Raw genomic sequence first — 19,536 nt, 5'->3', positions numbered from 1 at the left:
AGAGAACACAAGGGTAAAGTGTAAAATGTGCAGGATATTCACCCTTTGACCTGTTTGCTTCCTAGGTGTGGACCATGCCCAGATGACCTACGACGGACTCCACTGGCACGCCACCGAGAGCTGCTTCAGCTGTGCCCAGTGTAAGAGCTCCCTGCTGGGCTGCCCCTTCCTGCCTCGCCAGGGTCGCATCTACTGCTCCAAGGTGTGCAGCCTGGGCGAGGACGTCCAAGCCTCCGACTCCTCCGACTCCGCCTTCCAGTCCGCCCGCTCCCGCGAGTCTCGCCGGAGCGTGCGCATGGGGAAGAGCAGCCGCTCGGCCGACCAGTGCCGCCAGTCCCTCCTCTTCTCGCCGTCCGTCAACTACAAGTTCTCCGGCCTCGCCGCCGACGTCAACGACGACACGCTCACCAACAAGCTGGCGCACATGAGCCTGTCGGACGAGCGCTTCTGGCGGGGCCGCGGCGAGGAGGTGGAGGCCCCCGAGGACCGGGAGGAGGAGTGGGCCGAGCACGAGGACTACATGACCCAGCTGCTGCTCAAGTTCGGCGAGCACGGCGTCTTCCAGCAGGCGGACGAGCCGCGGCCCGCCGACCCGTGGATGACGGAGACGGAGGCAAAGCTGAAGCAGGAGGTCAAGGCTGGGATGGCCGGCGGAGGCGGCGGGGTCGGCGGAGGGGGAAACCAGAGCCTGGCCAGTAAGAAGTACCAGGCTGATATGTACTGGGCCCAGTCCCAGGACGGGTTAGGGGACTCGGCCTACGGCAGCCACCCTGGGCCGGCCAGCAGCAGGAAGATCCAGGAGCTGGAGCTGGAGCACGGAGCTGGAGCGGGCTTCCAGAGAGAGGAGAAGCAGTGGTACGATGACTCTCTGGAGTGCATCACCGATGAGTTGAAGCAGGCAGAACAGAGCGTCAGAGACTCCATGGATTCCCTGGCACTCTCCAATATCACCGGTAAGAGCGGTTCGCCTGAACGTGACTCCACTGAGGTACTGATTGATAGTTGACCCAACCGAACCTTCACTGTCCAAATGAAATGTTTGGCTTCAACCCATGGCATCGTGGAAAGTGAGACGAGACACATTGCACTTGACATTTTTGTAGAAAACATTTCACCTCGTTCTAACTCCCTCTCTTCTCATAGGGGCTTCCGTTGACGGCGACAGTAAGGACAGACCGCTGGTCTACTCTCTCCACAACTTCCAGGAGCTGGAGACAGAGGACTGTGAGAAAACCAGCAACATGGGAACCTTGAACTCCTCCATGTTACATCGAAGCGCCAATTCCCTAAAGAGCCTTACGTCTGAGCTGGAGCAAGAGGAGGTGGAGGAGAACGTTCCAGAGGAGGAGGAAGAGGAGGAGTCCCCTCTCCCAGAGGAGAGACCCACGCCCCCTTACCTCCCTGCACTGAGGAGAACACGCTCCCAGTCCAGGCCCCAGCAGGTCAAATTCTCAGACGACGTTATCGACCACCATCGCTACGGTGACCTGCCCGTGCGCCAGCCCCCCATGAGCGAGCGGACCAGGCGGCGGGCGTACCACTTTGAGGAGCACGACCAGGAGCTTCGCGCCGGACGCCACCATCACCACCATCATCCCAACCACCAGCACAGGCGGCGCAGAAGCCGCAAGTCGCGCTCCGACAACGCCCTCCACCTGGTGCCCAAGGAGAGGGCCCGCGTGTTCTACCGAGAAGACCACAGAGGGCACGCGCTCAACCCCAAGGGGCCCCAGGCCTTCCTGGCTGGCCAGCCAGGCCACATCCAGCGGCCCCACGCTCAGCCCCGCGCCAACCCAGACTACGGGCTGCAGGGCCCGGCCATGGAGAGGTTTCTGGGGCTGTGCGCGGAGGACGACGACTGGTGCTCCACCTGCTCATCTTCCTCCTCAGAGTCGGAGGAGGAGGGCTTCTTCCTGGGCCAACCCATCCCTCAGCCCAGGCCACACAGACACTACTACACAGAGGACCTGCCCAGCCCCATGGCAGGCCTGCCCTCGCCGCCATACGGCCGCCGGACTAAGTCCAACAAGAAGAAGGGACACAAGGGGAAGAACTGTATCATTTCTTAAGACTTTCCTGAAGTCCCCGGCTTGAAGTTAACGTGCTCTGTAGCCATCTGTATCTTGTTGCCACTATTTGAAGTGAGAAAATAAATCAAAATAGTCAGTCACATGTCTAAATTCTGGAGGAATTAGGAACAGGAAGTACATGTAAACACACAGCACTGGTCATCACCTCAATTAGGATATTGAATGCAAATACCATACACATTTCAATAGTCTGTAACAAAAAACATTGAATTCATTTACTCAGAGCTAAACATATTTATAAAGCAACATCTAAAGACAAACTGAAATGATTATTTAACAGTGCAGATATGAATGTACATATTGTAAAGTTCAGATACATAATGGATATTTTTTATACCCCCAAGTTCCAAAAGTTTTTTTTGTGGCAATTACAGAACTCACTTTCATAACAAGGGTTTTAAACATTAAATTAGGATGTGGCTTGATAGAGTATGACCATTGCTAATTCCATCATTTATGTGCTTCTTAGTATTCAGACTTATGCAGCCCTGACCCTTGTGTGACACCAGTATGCATTATAGGGCCTGGTTAGGTGGACTACTCTATTTATGGGTCATTTTGTAATGTAAACAGATCATTGTAATCTGTATAAATGTAAAAAAAACTGGAATATAAGGTTAAAATTGATAATTGTAATAAAACATATATTATGATGTGAGACTTTCTTCGGTCGTTTAAATCCCTAAGTGGTTTGTGAGAGTGGACTGACAGACGCACACACACACCTCAGTAATTCAATACATTTATTACTCTGAACACAAAAACGACGGGTAAAACATGACTGTATGGTAACATGATATTTGTACGTACGCAACAGTACAAAAACAGTGCGTAACAAAATGGGTTACAATGTAAAACTTAATCTGTTCAATAAAAGATGTGGCCACAAGAATGTCATAATAGGAAAATAACTTTGAATGAATGTTCACTTGAGTGTTGTGTGTTGAGGTTGCTGGAGAGCAGTTTGAAGAAAACGTCATCTACACTGCCCCATAAATATAGACGTTTAGTTGTTGATCTCCACAAAACTCTAAATAACACAATTTTCAACAGAATCAGTATGATTCAGGTCCAGGATACAATTGGACTGGACTGTAATGGCCATCAAGACAAGAAGATGGTAGAGTGCTTGACATCATTGTGTTGTCTGATTACTGTTGAAGGTATATGACGGCACAGTGCCCCATAGGAAAAACAACCCCGTACTTTTGTAGTGTGGAGGCCACAAAGTTCACATAACTCACTTTTTAAAAAGTAGGACCAAGGAACATGTTCAACAATAATACAAAATAAACAGTTGCAGTTCCAATAACATTGGACTGCGATTGTAAACACCCTTCCTCCTCCCCCCTATACTGATACTTAACTATATAGTCAACTAGTGTCTTCACATTAGAACTTTGTATCGGGGCAAGGTGTCTCTCACTCTCACTCGGACGGTGTTCCAAGCTTTGAGGCGACCCGGTCCAGGTCCTCGATGAAGTGTCGGAGGTCTTCCAAGCAGCGCTCCTTGATCTCAATCAGGCTCTTATGCAGAGGAGCCTGCAGCAGCTGGTCCAGACGAGGCTCCTTGGTCACCAGCATGTTCACCACCGTGCCGAACGTTATGCAGTCCTGTCTGTACAGCTGATCACAGACAGGCACAAAGTTACACACGCACGCACACAGTTGGAGTAACCTGTTCAAAAGAGCACACACCAGAACAACGTTCAAGTTGAGACATCTTTGCCTGAGGAGTATTAAATAGGTTAAACTACTGCTGGGAACACACACGCACGCGCACACACACACACACACACACACACACACACACAAATGCAACCGTACACACGCGGTTAACTGGCTCCCAGAGATTCAAACCTATTCTTCATACCAATGCTTTGCCGTGAACTTAATGAACCCATTCCTGGCAAGTAGGTGCGTTCAGCAAAACAGGTGTGGGTATGTGTGAGCCGGCCTGTGAGAGTGTGTGTCCATCGGAACAAAGAGGAGCAGAGGTGTTAGTCTGGAAGTGGGACTGCACACTTCTTTCACACCCCATTGTAACAAGCTTTTAGGTCGAGCTCGGGTTTTACTGCCAGGTTGAAATGGCCGTTAACCTATTTGTTAAAGCAGACCAGTGTCCCAGGTGCGAGCCCACTGGGCCTTTATCACCCGGGGCTAAGAGGCCCCGCTCTGGGGCCGGCATACGATCCCTGCCAGAAGCCTGGTCTGGACCAGCTTTCACACTGCACCACCAAGTGCTCTTGCAGGGCAGGGTGCAGTCTGGGACATGAGGGTCCTCCAAGGTTCAGCTAATCCTGCCCAAGCTCTCCTCACTTCAAAGGGCAGCTAAATGCCAAATGAAAAGGTTCTGACAAGAAGATTAAACCCAGAAATGTCTATAAGGACGTCAGGATGAATGCCTTTCATCTGTGGTCAAACGTATTATATGTTATACATTCTACTATAATACAGTAACTTTGTCAGAAGGACACACAAATTAGCGAGACATTTAACCCACTTCTCCAAAGAAGTGGTTTTATCAAACGACCTGCTTGCTTCTCAGAACTTCTGCTGTGTCATGGTAGGAGTATGCAGTCATCTAGGGTATGTAGGCAGCAAAGCATTTTGTTTCCCAGCGTCTACCTTGAAAAAGAGCCACAGCGTCTGATCTCACATATTCGGACACTGTGCCTTTCTGGGTGAGACCAATCCCAGCGGCTACAGCAAACTGGGACATGGAGAATGGTGGACACAGCAGAGGCTGCTGGCTGTCGACTCACATCCCTGTGCACAGTCAAGCAGGAAGTGAAGTCGACCGGGCTAAAACTCCGGAGAGTCCATTTCGTTTTAGGAGACAAGCGGGTGTGACTTTCAAGTCTCAGTGTGAGCGTGAGTGTGTGTATGCGTCTTTGCATGTGTGCGTGCATGAGCGTGTGTCTTTGGGTCTGGTATTGCAACAAATAAAAAGAGGAGGAGAGAGGGGGGGGGGGGCGTGTTTATTAAGCTGTAACTCAGGGTTCAGTACAGGACAGAGCCTGTTAAAGTGCATCCTGGATGAAACCTGAACTGTCCATGGCCACTTAGGACACTCAGAGGACAAACACTGGGAGGTGCTCCAGCTTCAGCTGGGTGGGCCGCGGCTGCATGCTAGCAGGAAAGGTCAGGGGAAGAGGGAATAATATCACATTTAACTTGAGACAATGCAAGTCTAAAAACAGGCGTGTACAAGGAGAAGTGGCCTGTTCTCTTTCGTACCCTAAAAACACCAGAGGAACTGTTGTTCAACAACAGTTCGAATACCAAAAGCAAAGGAATAACTGGATGTACAATATGCATTTTCTGTTACATGAGACCGAGACCGAGAGTTGTTCGTATTGTAAATATGAGGCCTATTTCTTGATCCATTCTATCCTGCATGGCAGCTGACTGTCAGAGGTCACCTGAGGTTAAGTCGATTCATACAGAAGCCATCATGTTCTCCTGAGTGAAACTAAATAAGGGGTTTCTCTCCTTTGAGCTACCTGCTAATTAAAAGTCAATTCAACAAAAGTGCCTGCAGGTCCCAGACGTCTGAAAGACTGACGTTTTCGCTCTCTCCATCTCGCTCTCTCCATCTCGCTCTCTCCATCTCGCTCTCTCCATCTCGCTCTCTCCTCACCTTTCTCTCTCCATCCCCCTCTCCTTGACTATCTCTCCAAGCTTCCTCTCGTCCTCAACGCCCTGAAAATACCCTTGCTGAACTAGCTGCAGCATGTTGAGGCAGTTAACACACACACACACACACACACACACGTACCGCAGCCTCTCATCCCACATTGCTAACCCCCAACATTGCAGACTCTTCTCTCAGTACTGGGGATAGAGCTCCAACCTGCACAGAACTGTACTATGGGGGGGGGGGGGGGGGTAAGGAAAGTAGGGAAAGTTCCCCCATCATCCATATGGCTAAACAAGCCATTGACCTTGACGGGTATCTCGTGGCCAGACTCAGAACTGCTGGGACCCAAACACAGAGTAGAAGGGCCGAGAGCGAGTGAGAAGCTGACAGAAATACTCGACAGTGGGAGATGTTTGGACTGAGACGGACGCTTTAATGTCTGCTGATGATGTCAAGCGAATCCGCGGGGCCACATAATGATAGCCTTGAGCCCCAACCGCAGCGAAGTGAGAGACTCACAACACGTGTGGCCGAGTCAGGTTCTTAAAGCAACACCGGCTGCAGCCTGACGGGAGACGGCCTTCTTTTTCCTCTTTTCTTGAGACGGTCAGAGAAGTAGCTCCTCTAAATCGGATTCACTCTAATCTGACTTTCCACACCGAACGGTAGGGAAAGTCCTTTGGGAAAATGTGCTGGGTTTTAATCACTTCCAGGTTTGAAGATGCCAAAAGGAAACAAGTGACAATAACAAGACGAAAGCATGCAGAGTGCATGTCCCATATCCCAGAACCCTCCTGGTCACTCGACGATAGTCGTGTTTGTCATCTTTCAAAACAAAAACTTCCATCTGATTTTCCTCCCAGCTCCACTGTGTGTCGACACTGATTGCATTCTCGATTCATGACATCCTTTCTACACTCCTCTATACACTTTGAAGCTTGGGAAGTGGAGAAGAGATGGAAGGGAGAAAAAAAAAAAAAACCCTTGCAACGAACAATGAAGTCTAATTAAATGATCTCCCTTGACACAGACAGAGCTTCAGAAAGACGACACTATCACAAACAAAACACACAACCACAATAGTACACACACTAACAACTTAGCTTTGCTCTATACAAAGGCTGTAACAATACACACTTCAAGGAAAGTTTTATAAAGAGGCACACTGTTCTCTTAACTGCTGCCTTTTAAACCAAAACAAACAGGAAGGGTGTGTTTGACTGGTTCACTGGGTCTGGTTAGTGTGTTGGTGGGGGAGGTTTGAGGAGAGCATGTGGGGGAGCCTATGGGGGAGGTTGAGCCTGGGTTCCTCTCCCTGTGGTGGGACTTGGGGGCCGATCTCCCGGCCTGATATGCCAGGGCCACACAGGACGGGCTCGGGGCCCTCAGAGACCCCAGTGTTGAGGAGGCGGAGCCTGGGGGAGCGGCCCGGCCCCGCATCAGATACGGAGCTCCGGAGTACGGTAGAGCATGTTTGTGTTTAGCTTGAGAGTGTGTGTGGTTTTTAGCTTGTGTAAGTCTTTCGCCTGTGTGTCTGTGTGAGTGTATGTGTGTGTGTGTGTGTGTGTGTGTGTGTACAGGTGTGTGTGGTTGAGGGGCAGGGGGTGAATGTGAAACTCGGACAGTCTGTGGAGCTCCGCTCATACGAGTGGGGTGATGCAGGCAGGGGTCCTGTGTCATAAAGGAAGTGGGGTAATGAGTAGAGGGCTGGGACAGATTAGGGGGATATTAAAAGAGCCATTTTAATCACTCAAGCTACAAAACCTCTCAATGGAAGGCCTAATAGTTCAGATGGATGCGTTTCATTTGCACTGATTGAAATGATTAATGGGCTCTTCAGTAAATCACTCCCAGCCATGCCTGGCCTGTGTGTTTTACATAATCTATACAGATTAACAGAATAAAACGGTTTACTTTAACAAAGTGGATGTTTTTTGAGGGTTTCAGTAAGCTTGCAGTGTCACCTGCAGTGGAGAAGGTGGACGGGCTTTAAAAAACGTTCCTCTCACTCATTTTCTGCTACGACTTTAAAATAACATTCCTGCCAAAGGAAGGGATGGATCTGACTGATGCCGAGGTTTTCATACAGAGGCTGACTTTCATGTTGACTGTCGGGCCGTTTCATTCGGAAACACGGTGAGAACATAAACTTAAAATCGCCAACCAAAACAAACTACAAACAGTCACAAAAAGCCCGATTCCTCGTAGGCCTCGCTATCCAGTCCCAATCTCGCCCGGAGTTCCAGTCCACTCGACTCCGGGTCGAGTTCCTATCCCCTGGGTCCAACCCCGCACTCCAGCCTCACCTCCTGTTCTACCCCTCGCTACAAGGGTTTTCCCAGTGGCGCTGCAACAAACGGGTGTGCGCACTGGCGCCCAGAGCAGATGTTCCGGTAAATGTGCTCCACGGCCGCTTGGCCCTCACCGCGGTTGTGACCTGCTTACACATGGCGGGCTAAGCAATGAGGGTTAACGCGAAGAGAAGTGCCACTCGGTGGGTGGCCAGCCGGAATCCTGCAGGGCAATTCCTGCCCTGATTTAACAGGGACAGATAAGTGGTACTGTAGAGGATGGAGTACAAGGGAGTGGCTGGTGGGCATGTACAGCAGTGCAACCCCCCCCCCCCGTGCATGAGCTTATTTCTGCCAACTCATCCTCCCCTCTCTCTCCTCTACATAAACGAAAAAAAAAAGAAAAAAAAAAAAAAAAAAAACATATTCCCCAGACACCACTCTGCGGCATAAAGCAGGGGTTTTAGAGAGCCAGTAATCCAGATGGAGGGGGAAGGTTTAGAGATAGCTAGCCAAATTTAGTAGCTGGCGGACATGGGAAGTGGCAGTTGGAGGGGTTGGGACAGAGAAAACTCATTACCTTCTCAATTTCCAGAGCTTTGTTGGCGATTTCCCTCGACCGCCGAGTCGCAAAGTCCTCTTCTGGCGCGTTCTCTGACTCCACGCTGACCCTCACACCCGGTTCCGGCTTTGAAACCAATGCAGGGGGCTCCTCCTAAGACGGAGCAGGTCAAAGGTCAGGGGTCATTTGGCTTAGGTAACTGATTCTGGTTTCAAAGTATGCAAGACAAACCTGAGGAGAATGTCTGCTGCCTTCTCATTTAACGCTTCTCACTCGTTACCACGCTTCATTATGCATGCTGGATCTCAAATAGTAAACTAGGATGTTCTGGTCCATACATCTTTGATCAAAGCCTGGTGACAGTCCAAGATCAAAGCTAATACCGAGACATACATCGCTTCACAAAACTGCAACATTGAAAAGAAACCCCAAAAGAAAACCAAGACATACATCACAGAGTTATATTCGACGTGTCATCTTTCACTCTTATTTTAAGACGTATAACAAAATTCAGACTAAAATAATGATAACAAAAATAATAATAAAATGCCTTTTGTGACCATGTTGGCTCATTACTTTCAGTTTATACAGAGACGTCACCCCTGGCAAGGAAATGGGACACGCTCGGTGGTGCTTGGGCGCCCTGTCTGACGTGACCCCAACCAAACCACAAGAAAGGAGAGGCTGTATAATGAACATCCACGAGCCTGTGATGTGGCCTGGTACATTCTTAAATGAATCACATTAAAGTTGGGGATCCGCCAACACCTAAAAATAATCACCATAACTGTAATGAATTGTGGTTCCAAAAGGTATAGAAGCTGGATTGTTCACATGATGCCTGCCCATAATGTGTTCAAAGTGCACAGTATATTTTATCAGGTGACAGTATAGTGCAGCTTATTGTGTCCTTTAGAATTTCCTCAGGCTGCACTGCCCAGTTCTATTCTCATTGTTCCTGGGTGGCAATATTCTCCAGTATAAGTGGATACGACAGGGAGTGGCAGTCACAAAGACCTACCTCGACTCGCACAGCATCCAGAGAACTATTGGGATTAGGAACCCTGTCTGGAGAAAAACAGGGCAGGGAGAAAGATAAAGAAAGAGAGATACAGTCAGCAACATACATTCACCTGAACTTGATTAAGGTTTTACTTTCTTAAAATGAATTACAAAACAGATAATGCATCAGGGCCAAAACAGTACTGCTAAATGTCTCTCTCTATTGAAAACACATTTGACAACAACAATTGACTTGCTGTTGTGAGCTACCAAGCACTTATTACACTTTGACTGTGGAGACTGGACAGGACAAGATGCTAAGAGACTGTCGAAAAAGCACAGACAAATAGCTGGTTACTTTAGGCACTCTTGCTCGAGTGCTCTCAAAACAGCGGTCGTGCAGTTCAGCTGTGACTAAACTGAAATATTGTGCTCTGCCGGCTCCAATATGTCTATAAAAGAAAACAAATATGTCCAAGCTGGAAATGGTTGTTTTTATTTAAGGAATCTCCCATGGCGATGATACCGAGCCAAGGTCAAATTAAAAACACACTTGGGCCTCAGCTTTATTTGACTACAGGGCTTTCAGGTTGTGAGACACCAAGTGAACCTCAGAGGTAGTTCCTCAGTTTAGGAAGAAAAACAACGTTTTATTATTGGATCAACTACAATCAAAAGATGATGCGCTCGATCAGGGAGAAACTGCAATAAAAACATTAAAATGTCAATTGGTGACCTCTTCTGTTGAGGACAAGGTCAATCTAATCAGATGATCTACAAGTCCATTCAGCCATCCAGGGACATACAATGTTTATGTGGCAAGGGAAAACTGCAACACTCATCACCACAAACATTGAATCAGTGGAAAATACTAAGCGGTGTAATTCCAATGATTACTGACAGATGCCCAACAACAGATGCTCATAACTAGATGCTAATCCAAGATGAGCTGACAGAGAGGGAACCATCAACGTGTTGTCAATAATAGTAATAAAAATGCATTTATTTAGCAGACGCTTTTATCCAAACAGATATAGTACAGCGGGCGATTTGAACCTGCGAGCTCTAACCACTGAGCAATAACCAACTCCTATGGATTTGGACATTCTACGGAATGAACAAGTATTCAGAGAGAAGCAAATATCAAATAGGTCATGTCTACAGCAAACCCAACGATTAAAATAACGTTAATCAAAGCATGAGTCCATATCTTGGTTGTTTCTAAGGCTGGTAGGTTTGAGCTGGACATTAAGGCTGTGGTGCGGCCCATCGGCTGGTCAGTGTTGTCCTCCGACTGGGTACACAACACGTGCTGCACTGCAGTTCAGCTTTCACTGGGGCATGAAGGATGTATCTTGCCACAACAGAAACTTTTTTTTTTTTATTCACAGAAGGTCACTGGCAAAGGCATATGCCAACTGCGGAAAACCGGAATGTCCCTTTAACAAACAGGTTGACCCTCACATGAGATTTTTTTTTTTTTTTTTGCAGTATTTTGCCTTTAGCCTTTGTTTTAGTGCATCTTAAAACCCAATCATTGCATCCAGGCTCACTCAGAGAGCCATTTCATCTCCTTGGGTAGACTATGCCCAGTGAGCATTCCTTATCACCCCAAAAGCTTTGAGTTTACTTTGATGTGTTGGCCTAATTAGCGTTCCAGACGTGGGTGGGTGGGGGGGACACACAACTGTTTTCTAGCAGTTTTACTGCATCTTCAAAGGGGGGGTAGAATGTCCTGCCCAAATATAGGGGGGCTCTTCAGACTCAACTGGAGACACTCTGTAAAACAGAGTTTAAAAACCCAATGAAGGCTTTAATTATTCTACACAAGCATGGACTTGGGTAAAGGGTTACACATTACATGCAACATCCCCGTAACTTATTTATGACAAACATTATCATGGATGGGAAACCACCTAACTCCATGAATACTCCAGCTATAAGCAAGCAAATCATTGCATTTCTAAATAATATTCTTCTCGTCATCGGGTCATTCCAAAACAAACTGTTCTGACTTTAATTCATCCTCACAAGACGATAGAGGTGCTTTGAATTGAGTGGCATCTGCTGACCCAAACATGCATGCTACTTTCGCACCTCGCTGAGGTCAACCTCAAATCAAAAGCCAAATCACTGCAATAAAGCAAAGCTATCTTTTTACCCTTTTCCTTTGAGGTTGTGCATGTCCTAACATGGTGGAGCACACCCTGGACCCTAATGATGCACACCTCTGAAAACAGATGCCTCAAGTTCTCACAGGTTTCATTATGTGAAAATTAGCTGGTCCCTGACATGTGCTGTTGTAGGCACTGTTAATCTGCGGTTCACCAGTTGTACATCACGAACCACAAACGCTGTTGTGAGAAGGCCTCTGCACCGACTGCAGAGGTTTCAATACAGGTACTTCATTAAATCAAATGAATTTGCCTTGGTTTGCTTGTTGCTCCAAATACAAGAGCCACTGAAAGCAATGCATGTCTATCATTTTCCAATAACTCACAGCCTATTGCTGTGTTTAGGGATTGCTGTTGTAATGGGTGAAATAGTTGAATTGCTGAGGGGGGGAATGGGGAGAAGGGGGCACTGCTGTGTAGCCTTACCGAGCTCCCTGTTTTGACTGTAAGCTTTTTTAAACCCTAAGAAGAAAAAGGAAAAGAGAGAATCTAAATGACATAACAATGGCGGTAACGGCAAAAGCCGATCCAGGTATTTCCAATCAAAACGAGACAGTTCCAATAACCCTGCTGTAACCTAGATACCCAGCAGCAACAACAAAAAATACTTTAACTCAACTTACAAAGCATACATACAAACTTACTTGTATGCAACACAAAATCAGTGAATTCATTTTTGAAGAACGCTTCCAATCGTGTCGACAAATGCATGCACGTAATGAAAACGCTCTCATTGAATGCATTGAAATGAGATTTTGAGGATACTCTTTTTCGGCTTGGGTATTTCATATTGACAACTGGTGGCTAGGTCTCATTTCTGGGGGTGGGGTACAGGGTGCTTACTCCTCTGCTGGCTCTGCTGGTAGGAGCAGCCCTGGGCATCCCTACTGAGGGGAGAACGACAACGTTCCCATCCTGGGTAGGGCTCCCTCCGCCGGAAGGCCTCATGGTCCTCTCTGGAAAGACAGGCAGGCAAAACCTCACATACTGGGGACGTGAACTGTTCAGTAGTTGAGCATGGGACTGCACATCACAAGGTCAGAGGTTCAAATCCTGGACATCGCTGAGCGTCTGCTGAATGTAGTCCTACTATACCAACAGCTCTATGATGTAGGCACCATAAACAATGTACACTTATACAGTAGGGTTCAAAAGTCTGAGATCACATAGAACATGTTCTTCCTTTTTTTTTTTCAACTTTTCACTCACATTGTTAAGCTGAAATGATTATTTGCAATGAAAATCATTGTATTACATTAGAATTAACGAGGGTTCTTTGGTTTTTATTTTATTATCTAATGTTTAGATACCAGTCGAGAGGTGGGCACTTCAAACAGATCAGCGTACCCTGTGTAGGTGAGCTCATGCATTGGCTTTTCTCCTCTTCGGTCAGCCTTGCCTGCAGACCGGGACCTGGGAGGGCAAGGCCCACGGCCTCTGCTACTGGGGAGGGATCCAGGCCCACGGCCTCTGCTGCTGGGGAGGGATCCAGGCCCACGGCCTCTGCTGCTGGGGAGGGATCCAGGCCCACGGCCTCTGCTACTGGGGAGGGATCCAGGCCCACGGCCTCTGCTGCTGGGGAGGGATCCAGGCCCACGGCCTCTGCTGCTGGGGAGGGAGCCAGCTCTCTCACTGCTGCAAACCACACCAGGAAAGTCGGTTACATTCCTAGTTTAATTATTATTCATAGTCAAATCATTTGACAATCGACAGAACCATTTCATGTCTAGAACAAACATTGAAGTCCTTCTCTCTAATGAGAGTAATACTCTCTATGGCACGGACATCATATATAGCCTGTAAAAAAAACATCTGCTCGATAATGCAAGCACAGAAACCATTTCCTATGAATTCCACAGTACAAACCACAATATTTTAATTGTTGAACTTCTAATGAATGAGTGCACAAATACCTAATCTGGTTAGTAAGACTTCTTCATGGTGTGGGTCGGACCTTTCTGTGAATAGCTTTTTTATATGACAGGAGCTAAATTAAGGTTTCCACATTTAGTATTTAAGAATGCTTGCAATGTCCTTTGTGTTTTTTGGGGGGGAAAATATGTTTAGTGGAATTATTCAGTGAAAGGTAGAATTAGCATGAATCTGAAGTGACCTAAGCCAATTTCTCTATGCGTGAAAAGGTTCTTACACCAATAAAAAAAAGAAATGTTAGAGGCCTCCGACCACTGAATTAGTTTAAGATAAACCAGGTCATTAAGCAACAGCATCAGCACTAATCCAGATCATTTACCACATGAATTTGGCAATGGTTACTAGGGTCGCCTGCATTTAACTACATCTGTTTAAGCTGTGGTAAAATCATTAGTTTATTTACCAAGCTCTATTGTTTTCGTTCCTGATCCTGGTGATTACTTGTGACTACACAACACTAAGTAGAACCAAGCAAAGGTATAAATGAGCCAACGGCACCTGGCTTTCTTGACCTCTGCCTGAACTTAGGCCATGTCCCTAACAAAGAGCAGGCATAACATGGCTTCAGGTTTTTACGACAGCAGGCCTGTTTGAAGTAGCCAAGGCTTAGCCAGCCATTTGACAAATAAAGTTAACTGCCATCGTTTCAGTTCTACCACAATCCCACCAAACTAACACCAACTCTTTAACCACCAAAGGATGTAAAACAAAGGAATCTTTAATAACAATAAGATGCTATTGTTCAAAGTCAATCAATTGGGCAACATATGTATCAACACACATAAATGAAGGTCAGTTTGTTTAACAAAACTACCGGACCAATGGAAGGATGCACTGCTCTGCACATTTAGACTACATTTGGGAATGTTGCATGAAGTAAAAGATCCATTCAGAGACTCTAGGCCGCTCTAGGACGGTTCACGTCTCCGCATCGTCCGTTATCAGATGATATTGGACACCTCGTCGGGCATTATCCCTTACATGATGCGTCCAGTAGGTGTACTGAATCCTGGACACAACAGCATTCTAATCTAAGAGCAAGACAGACCGAAATGACAATCAGAGCAAGTGGATGTCACCGTTCTCCTAGGAAGAAATGGAAAACTAACGAGCAGCTCTTTTTCAGAAGATAGAAACTAGATAAGCAAGGACTTCTCCCCCTCAGATCCAAGAGGCTGTCTTAAAAGGACCGTCTGTTAAGAGCCAAAATCTTCGAAACCCAAATAAATAAAATGCATAATTACAGGCACTCCTTGTCAATAAATTATACATTTCAAAGAACTAGCCTAAATGTTTTCAGGTTATCTGGCTTATTATGCCAACAAAACTCTCCCCTTTCATCTTCTTCATGAATTTATAAATCAGAATTCTGCAATCAAGTCCGTGCACTAATTGGTTGGCAACACACAGTTATGACTTGAGATCTATTAACTAGGTGACTTTACAAAAACCATCAAAGCTGGTGAGATTTAGCAAGGTGGCTTTGATGGTTCAAAGAGAGAAAAGAGAGAGAGAGACTCAACTAGTTGCACTTAACTGGCCTCCTATTTTCCTCATTATCGGCTATTCATCATAGGAGGTCAAGAGCTCTACAAAGGAGCAGATTGAGTAATCCGTCGCCTGCTTCTGTTGCCATGCCCCCCCCCCCCCCTCTCAACACAAGACAGAACCCTGGGACTGGGGGGCTGCTTCATGCACCCTCACCGGGGCTCCCACTCAAACACTCAGATTGAGGGGGGCTGCTGAGGTCATGGAGCTCACTGTGGTGGGGTTGGGGAGCATGGAGAGATGGGGTAATGGGGTGTTGTGGGTAATGGGGTGCTTGTGTCTGTGCCTGGCCACCTTTCCACATGGCTAGCACCACACCTCCTTCCAGGGGAGATCTTTGGGTCTTCTAGCCAACGCTATATATGGGTCAAGCACCAGACACACCAAACAGATTGTAATGAACAGATGGGAACACTAAACAATCAATGGGCATCAGCCAGCGCAATTAGTTTGAGAGAAATTTGGTAAACAAGTGAACAGTGTTTCCTTAATGGAAAGCAAGCCTACTCTACGTTTTTAAATGAATGAGCAGAACGCCCACAACCAATGTTCCCCCTCATTGTTTTCCATACAGAGCAAATAGAAATCTGTCTGAGCGCAAACCTCTGTACTTTTGCAGTAAGTTTGCAGAGAACCCCAGGTAGCTTCTTCGTAGCTAAATATATCAGAAAGCTTCACCAGCCTATCTGGACCATTGCTTGTGTCCGTTTGAACAATTTCATCAAGCCATTCGTGTTTAAATGTAAAACTGCCACTTTTTTGGGGCGCCTGTAAGGTAACGTTGCTGATTTTCGTCGTCGTTTTGTTAAAAAGTTTGCGTGTAGCCTAGAGTGACACTGAAACGTATGAAGTAGGTTTCGCCGCTTTCGGCCGATCAACTGAACATTTAGTTTTTATAAAATGATAATTAAAAAAAAAAATACAGATTTTATTTTGTGCAAGGTCTGAAAAATCCAGTGCGCAAGTCCTTCAACTAGTCTGGGCAGGCGCGCAGCTTAGAGGAAACATTGCCCACACCAAATGGTACATTAAAGTGCCACTGAAACAATCAACTTTTGTTCTCTCTTGCTAATAGGGGTTCTACTGATCGCATAAAAGCAAGAGGGGTTGAACTGATAGTTTACTGATAGTTGTACTAGCTGAGAAAGTCCACTACCAGAGGGAATGCACACTACTCTACACGCCAACAACTTGGCACGTGTTTAGACGGGGGGGAAAAAAATGTGCAGTTTAATTCATCAATTTTTTTCTTTTGACTGGCAATGTACAAGACAGGCCAAGGCTTGGTCTGAATCAGGGGGGTCAGAACACGTTGGTTCAGGGAGGTTGGTGTATCCCGGCCTAGAGGACCAGCAGTATAGCTCTATGGCAGTGGAGGGAGTAACCCAACTGGTTTTCCTGTGGGGGTTTGGCTCTCTGCTTCAGTAAGTAGACACTGGTGCCCTTTGTCCCTGTCTCAAACCTGGTGTGACTCCACTGAGGGGGGCTTTGGCCTGTGAACTGTTGGCACTCTGTAGAAGCTACTTCTAGACGGCTGTCTAGGCAGTGCTGGGCAGAGCCTCTGGGTGTTGCTACTCTGTGTAGAGTTGAGCTCCCAAGGCCAACTTCAAAAAGGCTCCTGAGGTGGATAAGTAAAGTAGACCATGAAACATATTCCCACGAGCACCAAGCACAAACACATCGTCTTTACAATCTAAAATCCTTCATTACCCTGCATATGGGTAACAAAATCAACAATGCATCTCTTCAAATAATAAATCACACATTCTAATGAATTGTCCATTACTAGTATGAAGGATCAAATGTAAAGATATGCTGCCACCTGCTGGTACATGCTGACACTATACACATTCTCATGCAGGACAGGTTCAGAGTCTGCCACGTCGGTTCTGTATGAATCTGTTTCAGGGTAGTGTACTGCTTTCAATTAACCCTCCACGGTCAAATAAAGTTGAAATCAAAATGAGTAAAAGTTGAAGATGAGCTTCGTACCTCAGCTTGACCTGCCGTCCAGTGGGAGTATCATCTCTGGATCCTCTGTAGTAAGGGTAGAAATCCTAGAAGAGAGAGCAGGGTGGAGGATGTATGGTTCAGCCAAGTAGAAAATGACTTGAACTTCCTTCTTCCTGTACAACAACCAATAGGCTCAAACTGCATGTCATATACACATCCTTAGCTCTTGTTCTGACAGAATAACCCAGAAGGAGAGCCTAACATACCAGTGCAAACAAACAAAACCAAACATACCAGTTTGTTTCTTATGATCCTAAAGAAGCTTAAAAAAGGTGCATACCTTACGTGGTGGTGAAGATCTTCTGCTGCCACTACTAAAGCGAGTAGTTTCACCATAGTACCCTCCTCGGTCAACCATTCCATGCGTGTTTTTGCCTCGATGTTCTCTCCCATCCTGGTCATGGTAGATTTGAGAACCACTGTACCGCTGGTCATCATAGTCATAGTCCTGGACGTAGTCTTGTTCTGGTCTCAAGACAGACCTCTTCTCGACAACACTGACAACTCTCTTGTATATTACCTGAAATGATAGAATTCCACTTTTTGGATAGGCCAACAAAGCTTAGATGATTAATATCGAGGATTAATATCCCTATTACTTCTCTGTGTGGGAAATCCTCATATGCATCTTGTATGCTGCCATTTCGCCGGTAAGACACTGAAGATTTACAATTAAAGTCAGATGAGTAATGCAAAATATGACATAGATCAAACTTTTAGTAGGCAGCTTACTGTCTGTTTCAACCAAGTATCAACCATTACAGCTATATAAAAAGCCAATAAAGTCAAGCAATCATTTGGATTCAGTATCAAAAAAATGGACCACGCCATGAGGGGACGTCAGATTTGACATCCATGCCTTTTGTCCACCACATATATATTTGACCTGGTTGCACTGACAGCAAGAATGAACATGCCAAGAATCCTAGTTATACACTGTATAATACTGGTAACTGGGACAGAAGGGAACTGTCACTTACTGTTTTTTGTTTTGTTTTGACATGGGCGGGTTAGAGAGGATGTAGTTGACTAGTTGCTTGGTATGCTCTCTGGACCTACAAAACACATTAATGAAGTTAGACCTTCCGTGCATTTGTCCAAATATTATAATAAGCTAGTTAGCTTGCGTGTGATATCACATTACAGCGAATGAGGAAGTCTCCATGGTAGACAGTACAAATCTATGTACCTAATGCCACTAATTAGCTATGCAAAAGTGCTAGCAATAATGGCTAATTAAACGAAAACCAAAAAACTGCGTGAAAAAAGCCCTGATCAATAACTAAGCCAATGACACACACATTACCGACACACACTGGTGTTCCAGAACGCTAGAGTAGCTATAGACTAGTCCAACGATGTGCAAAAAACAAGATGTTGCGACCAGGCAAATGGGAACTGATAACAAAAAAGTTTAGTTACGGAGAATTTAGTGATAGCAAATCTGAAAGCTGGCTCGCTAAGCGAGTGTTTGGATTTAAATGTTCTGGTTTGTGTCTTTTCAGACTGCGGCCGACCGACTACGGTCGATAATTTGTTCGTGAAAATCTTCGTTCGTGATATTGACTTGGGGACAATGACACGGATTGTTAGTTCGCTAGTCTCCTTGTCAAACACACTGTCAAATGATAATTACTGTTTGTAAACAGTACGCAATGTTATTGCTTTTGATTCTTGCTAACGCATAACGGTAGCTCTAGCTTTATGGCTCATAGCTCAGCCAAAGTCAAGAAGGAAAGCCAATGTTGGTTCTGATGAGGGAGGACGAACATTTTGCTCTAACTCAATTCAAGTCTATCTTGTAACAACGCATGTTTCCAAGCGTCAAGCAAAACTGAACGTTTTGCTCTTTTAACATTGTGATGTAATGACATGTTGATATTATTAGCTACTGCATTTACTTTCGGAAACAGTGGTCCCTTTTCGCCATTTCACTGTAGCGTTAGCATAATTAACCTCTCTAACTGTTAGCAGAGAATGTCTAATATAGAAAATAGAACAAGCTCTGCTGTTAGTGCTATGTTTCTTTGGTAGTTAGCCTGTTTCATACTGCTGTACTGTAGTAGCTATATAACTGAGAGGATAGACTTACCCATCAATGGTCAAGTATGTTCTTAGTTAAGCATACCTAAACGACAAAAATACAACCTGCTACGCTACATCACCAATTTATTTAATGTAACATAACCAAGCTAGAGCTAGCTATTGTTACCACACAAACTCACATGCACACAAAATCTGTCTTCCCAACAACAGTTAAATTCTTCTTTCATTGTTTTTT

The 19,536-nt window shown here is 46.0% G+C and overlaps 2 protein-coding genes across 9 annotated transcripts in view; one reads left to right on the top strand and one right to left on the bottom strand.

Annotated features, from left to right (window-relative positions):
- prickle1a (prickle homolog 1a) overlaps positions 1-2,831 on the top strand; it is a 24,855-nt gene extending 22,024 nt beyond the window's left edge. For both annotated transcript variants that reach the window (XM_084671779.1, XM_084671778.1), the window contains exons 7-8: positions 66-953; positions 1,144-2,831. In XM_084671779.1, the coding sequence (XP_084527905.1) occupies positions 66-953; positions 1,144-2,069 (1,814 nt within the window). In that variant the 3' untranslated portion in view covers positions 2,070-2,831. The remainder of the gene's footprint in view (positions 1-65; positions 954-1,143) is intronic.
- Positions 2,820-19,536, bottom strand: LOC146258411 (uncharacterized). Of its 7 annotated transcripts, XM_084671781.1 has the most exons (14): positions 19,348-19,528; positions 18,236-18,310; positions 17,855-17,913; positions 17,536-17,775; positions 17,235-17,299; positions 16,705-16,860; positions 13,363-13,397; positions 13,231-13,296; positions 13,110-13,197; positions 12,606-12,718; positions 12,189-12,224; positions 9,608-9,654; positions 8,605-8,739; positions 2,820-3,716 (listed from the first exon to the last, which is right to left on the bottom strand). In XM_084671781.1, coding segments are annotated over exons 2-14 (1,239 nt in total). In that variant the 5' UTR covers positions 18,237-18,310; positions 19,348-19,528; the 3' UTR covers positions 2,820-3,518. The 7 variants fall into 7 exon arrangements, with proteins under 7 accessions (XP_084527907.1, XP_084527908.1, XP_084527906.1 ...); XM_084671782.1 differs by having other exon boundaries at positions 13,110-13,263; positions 19,481-19,536; XM_084671780.1 differs by having other exon boundaries at positions 13,110-13,263.

This window comes from Hypomesus nipponensis, chromosome 14 (genome assembly GCF_054491055.1).
Source record: "Hypomesus nipponensis isolate SF chromosome 14, ASM5449105v1, whole genome shotgun sequence".
Lineage (NCBI taxonomy): Eukaryota > Metazoa > Chordata > Actinopteri > Osmeriformes > Osmeridae > Hypomesus > Hypomesus nipponensis.
Note: the sequence above shows the minus strand (reverse complement) of the source record. Positions and strands in the feature narration are given on the sequence as shown.

Bases quoted from the DNA above. Each gene is read 5' to 3' on its own strand.
- LOC146258411 (XM_084671782.1), bottom strand. The intron at 9,655-12,188 runs GTAAGGCTACAC...GTTTTTCTCCAG, and splicing joins CAGTCAAAACAGGGAGCTCG to ACAGGGTTCCTAATCCCAAT. The intron at 3,717-8,604 runs GTAATGAGTTTT...GTCTGTGATCAG, and splicing joins AAGCTCTGGAAATTGAGAAG to CTGTACAGACAGGACTGCAT.